We start from the raw sequence: 5,967 nt of genomic DNA on the forward strand, positions 1-5,967 counted from the left end.
GGAGGAGGAGGAGGAGGAGGAGGAGGAGGAGGAAGAGAAAGATGAAGAGGAGGATGCGTCTCCTTCATCAGGTTTCGTTCAAATCAAGGGCTATTTATAATTCGTGGTAAGATGAAAGCAACAATGACGACAACAGCATTTTGATCTGCTGTTTAAGTAAAGAAAGCATGTGGACACGATAATCATCATTTAGCGTAGGAGAAAACGCTAAATGGACAGATAGAAGCAACATAGGAAAAATTAACAAGTCGGCCCTAGTAGTGCCCGAAACAAGAATTACAAGAAACATAAACGCCAACTAAAAGAGGAGAAAAAGCAAGAAAAATCAATTCAAAGTAAGTCGAATCTGACAACAAACAAAGGATTATACTTTGAAGAGAATATAATAATATACAAAAAAGGTGGATTTTAATTATGTTTCTCTAATTGTATCGCCCTACTTGACACACGAATGAGTTACAGTCTCATGAGTCAAAATGCTCCTCGAGTATTCGGAAAATGAACAAAAGAAAGAAGGAGCACAAATTTATAGGTGTGATACAAAATATGGGGTGCTTACTCTCCGTGGGGCTAAATCCTGGTTGTCATGACATTTTGTGAGAGATTATTTTTTTTAAGAATAAGAGTTTCAAATAAAATTTGACCCAAATAACAATGTACCTCTCCCTCGCAGTAGACAGAAATTTTAGCTGCAGGCTGTTGTTTTGGATTTTTTTCACGTTTTCTTTTTTCGAATAAAAGCGGGTGTTGTTGAAACTGTAACTGTTGTTATTGTCTTTGCTTTTGTTAGCTTATTCATTTTGTTTGTTCATATGAGGGTTGAAAACAATGAATAGAGAAAGAATAATAAATCAAATTGCAATTCATTGCTCTCAGGTGATTAAGACCGGTACCGCACTACAACTTTTTGTTGTTGACCAAATTCAAATAAGTTTATAAAATAGCTAGGATGAACCCAAAATTCCTTTCGATACTTCTTTTTCCGAATGGAAAATATCAAAGCACAACAAACACTAGCAACCTCTGTCGCGTCCATGTTGCAATGACAAAAAAATGTACTACGATTGGACAATATTGACCAACTGTTGAATCATGGTGATGTAGGGCTCAGAGTACCTCAACTCGACAACATAGTTTCAACTATTCAGTTCATCAACTAAAGCGTTGTAGTGTGGCACCGGCCTAAGAGAGACAACCAAATACAGGGAGGTGTCGCTCACTTACCTTTGATTGCCCGGCGCTCGCTTTTTCTTCTCGTTGTTTTCTTAAAACATAAAAGAATAACTGATGATAAAATGGAATGTCAATTTCAGTAGAGAAAAAGAAAAACAAATGGACAAGAGAAAAAGAGAAACAAATGGACAAGAGAAAAAGAGAAACAAATGGACACCAAGTCGTTCATTTGGTGCGTGCAGGGTAAAAGAAAAAACCTATAATGTAAAAACATGGGGGAGGGTGAAGAAACTGAACTGTGCAAATCAGTATGTTCCCGATTATTGTTGGTATACACAATCTAGACAACCCGCCCGACATCAAAATAATGAATATTAATGACCCTATTTTTCGTTTCGTTGATTGCATTCATTGAATAATGAATAATTTCAATCATTTCATTAAGTCCGGTATCTTGCCGGTGAATCCTCGGCTGATTTTGCCGTTATTTTGCGAACCAGAGCTGAGACGACTTTCTACTCCTGGTAAGTCTGCCATTTTGTTATCTCACACTGTTATTATCACGTGGCAAGCTCTAGCAGGTAGCGCATGCGTGAATTGCTAAATATGCAAATGAATGTTATTTTGGGCTATAGAAAAGCATGAGTCATGCATTCCAGGGATCCCCGTGACAGTGGTTGCCCCGTTGGGCAGATTGAAGGGGTGGGCGGACAGCACGGACTGTTTTGGGAAAGGGTTTGGCCATCCCGCCCGGGATGGGCGGATAGAGCAAACCGATATGGATTGGGTTGGGCGGGTGGACCAAACCATAAAAATTGGACCAGAATCGTCGTCCAGCCATGCTTATTTTATTTCTAGAAACGAATTATGGACAAATAAGCCAACGTGTAGCCATAGTTAAGGGCTCTCAGCGATTACACATTCATGCTAGTTTTAGGAATTCCCTTATTTTATTTCTAGGAACGAAATACAATGTATTACCAAATAGGCCAATGTATAAAGCCAAAATTAATATGTCTTGTTTATCTACACTTTGTTAATATTTAGCCTAGATCTAGATCTACTCTAGATCTATATGTAAGGCATAATATTGATTTCAGGGCACTAACTCAAATAGTGGATGTTGGAAGGTGCCCTGGAGTGGTTTGTTCCTTCTTTCCTATTAAATGTTTATCGTCCTTCTCTCCTTCTTTTTGCGTTTGTTGCTCTCTTATAACACCTCTAATCTAGGCACTTATATGGCATTATTGTGTTGCGAGTGCCATAAATAAAACATTACAAAGGCTGTCAAGGGTGGAATGGTCTTGAGAAAGGCTGTTCGAGAATTCTGGGTACTTTGAACAACCCTAAGACTGCAAACACAGTGGATCCGGCGGGCGGGCGTTTTCTGCTCGGTTCGTTTTTGTTCGGTGAGGTACAAACACAGTGGGCCATGGTATCACGCGTGTTACGACTAAAACAAAGGAGAGGGGTGTAGCCTAGTGTACGTGATGCCCCAGTCGAGAGAGAGAGAGAGAGAGAGAGAGAGAGAGAGAGAGAGAGAGAGAGAGAGAGAGAGCGAGAGAGAGAGAGCAGGGGCGAAGCGTCTATATAATCAAATAATCACTGCTTCCCTTTCTAATTTTGAAACATTGTCATTGTTGCTGTCAAATTCATCCTTAAACGTAAACCTCATAAATTAAATGTAAAAAGACGTTCGTAACCAACAACGAACAGTATGCCTAACATTCAAAACGGTTTCACGGCCACAGAAATAGCCTCCTCACCCCTCTCGGGCCACTCCATAAGCAGTCGCAAGCTTTGTGATTAAGTAAGCTTAAAGTGAGGCTGGAATAAAGTTGAAGGGAACATGTGCATGGCAGTCAAAGCTGTTTCATTGCCACATATACCCTGTTCACCCCTTTGGGGCCACAGTTAAAATCAATCACAAGCCCTGATTAAGTAAGCTAACTAACACTGGTCGAGTCTACCTCACAAATGTGAGGGGAACTAACTCTTAATAATCTCTTGACTGCTGCTTGTGCTTGTTTTTTTTCCTCGACTTTTTACCGTCCTATAATCAGATCGTGACCTCGATTATGACACCAGCTCCTGGCCGCGAAAGGCTAACAAAAAAAGCCAAATGTGAAATTAAAAAAATAATAATTGTCATGTTCTACCAAAGAGTTAGACTCACTGGTAGATCTATAACATATAGATCTAGTACTGACATCTCTGCTTCTTTGCTTTGTGTTTATGTATTCACATCTAAAGTTAAGTTTAATTTTAGTGGGAACTGATATTTAATAAGATACTTTCCCGATTATTTTGGCGGTTGAACCTACAATATGAATTCCGGATTTGTTTTCATTCACAACTCAGAGTCGCCGCCTCGAGTAAGATTCTTGTGTGATATCTACAGGCCATATCTGGTCCCATTTCACTTTGATTACCCTGTCAAACAAGTCAGCCTTCGCCCCTGAGAGAGAGAGAGAGAGAAAGAGAGAGAGAGAGAGAGAGAGAGAGAGAGAGAGAGAGAGAGAGAGAGAGAGAGAGAGAGAGTGATTGGGTGACAGACAGGCAGACAGACAGACAGAATGAAAAAGTATTAAAAACAATGCCACTTACCATCCAAATTTATCTTTTCTCCAATCTCAGTCCATTGCTTATTCAAATATACGCTCTGTTGCAATAATTGTCGTTTGTCTTGTCAAATAGAGCTAGCCGCTTTTGCACCTCTTCTTTCACAAGGGTCAATGATTTTAGCGAAACAAGGGCAAGAATTTTTCACAATCGGAAAGGGGCAGACGTGAAACAGACGCCAGGTAACCACTGTGGCGCAAACACATATTTTGGCAGCAATAAAGAAGACGTACTGTACTTTCCGTTAACGAGGCGTTGGGCCATAAAGGTCAACTCACGATTCGTGCAGAAAACGCCCGCCCGCCGGATCCACTGTGTTTGCAGTCTTAGGGATAAATTAGAAGGGAAAACGGCCCAATCGGTTATAGCAGGGACAAAGGTTCGTCTAAAAAGTAAGAGAGAGAGAGAGAGAGAGAGAGAGAGAGAGAGAGAGAGAGAGAGAGAGAGAGAGAGAGAGAGAGAGAGAGAGAGAGAGACAGTGATGGAGCAAGCTTTCGTAAGTCACGCCACTGCTAGCACATGCAGAGGGTGAAGCAAGAGAGGGCAGCGGTGTGCTGCAGACTTCGATCTATTCCTAATACACCTGGATTAGTCCACCAATGATTACTTCCCTTGGTTTTCTTATTTAACAGGGATCTGACATAACAGGACTGGGACTTTTTCTCTGGTCCCACCACCCCTGTTATATCAGGTTTCCACTGTAGTGTTGTACATATGTATATGTTTTGGTATGGTTTTGGTAAGTGTTTTACAGCGCTCACAACTGCATAAGGTCATATGAGCACTAAGGGGTGGATGTCAACAGAGAAGTCCTTACAGGATATCAGGCTTACTCTGCTCACCTCTCCAGCTTCAACAGCACAAAGTCTGCTTCGACTATCAAGGCACCACAGAAATAGCGGGACTCAAGAGTGTGATAAACATACAAAAGAAGTAGAGGCAAAATGACGATAGTAAGGATTAGGAAAGAAAAGGCAGAAAATCCCTGTTGCAGTTCAGGCACAGTAATGAGCATGACATGGAAGAATCAGCCCATTTACAATTCTTCTGTGCGTAAGTACGAGAGGTCTGAAAGTCAAGATTGGGTGGGGTGCAACAAGTGTCTTAAGTGGTATCATTAGAGGTGTGTGGCAAGTATAGATTGGTTAGTATTGGATGACGAGCCGTTGGGAGCGCTTGATTTTGTGTGTGATGCATGCTTGTGTGGATTTTCGATACTGGTCATATTGTGGAATAAATGAGTATGATGATGAGTAGCCTAGTTGTAAGTCTTGACTGTGTATGCATGCTTGTGTGCCATGATGATTTACTGAATTTGCATTGAAATATTATTTCAATTTGTTTTTGTTTCTTATGACTAAACTTGTTGAACTTTTTTTCAATAAACATTCCATGATCTTTTGAACTTTTCAATTCATTTGTCCTTCAAATATATAACTTTCAATTGGTGAAGTCTCTAGATCTATATCTAGTAGATTTTAGAGCGTTTGGAATGGAGCGTCTATGTATACACGGTAACCGGCAACCGGGCACGTAGTCTCAGTGTCACGTACACGGTAACCCAGCAATTCAAAACTCCAAGTTCAGTTTTTGTCATTCGGTGTTGCCTTCCACCCCACCCCTCCCTCGACTGTACCTTTAAAAAAAATCAATAAAATATCCCCATTCCGGAGCGCCATACTTCGCAGCGCACAGACTTCAAATGAACTTTGGTGACCCCAACTGGTACTCACAATGTGATACGCACGCAGGGGTTCATTGACCGGTCACGATGGCGAGCCTGACAAGACGCTTGTATGACTTTCTTTTTTTTCCAGCAAGCATCCAGCAACTGACAGCACAGGACAAATGTTGATTTATTTTCATTCCGGTTACCGTGTACGTAGATACTCAGACTAGGTGCCCGGTTACCTTGTACGTAGACACTCAGACTAGGTGCCCGGTTACCTTGTACGTAGACACTCAGACTAGGTGCCCGGCTACCTTGTACGTAGACACTCAGACTAGGTGCCCGGCTACCTTGTACGTAGACACTCAGACTAGGTGCCCGGCTACCGTGTACGTAGACACTCAGACTAGGTGCCCGGCTACCGTGTACGTAGACACTCAGACTAGGTGCCCGGCTACCGTGTACGTAGACACTCAGACTAGGTGCCCGGCTACCGTGTACGT

General features: G+C 41.7%; 1 protein-coding gene across 2 annotated transcripts in view; it reads right to left on the reverse strand.

Moving 5' to 3' along the window:
* Positions 1-5,967, reverse strand: part of LOC101858624 (ELKS/Rab6-interacting/CAST family member 1) — a 178,013-nt gene that overhangs the window by 170,558 nt on the left and 1,488 nt on the right. For both annotated transcript variants that reach the window (XM_005096891.3, XM_005096892.2), the window contains exon 2: positions 1,225-1,264. In XM_005096891.3, the coding sequence (XP_005096948.1) occupies positions 1,225-1,264 (40 nt within the window). The remainder of the gene's footprint in view (positions 1-1,224; positions 1,265-5,967) is intronic.

This window comes from Aplysia californica, unplaced genomic scaffold (genome assembly GCF_000002075.1).
Source record: "Aplysia californica isolate F4 #8 unplaced genomic scaffold, AplCal3.0 scaffold00141, whole genome shotgun sequence".
NCBI classification, from domain to species: Eukaryota; Metazoa; Mollusca; class Gastropoda; order Aplysiida; family Aplysiidae; genus Aplysia; species Aplysia californica.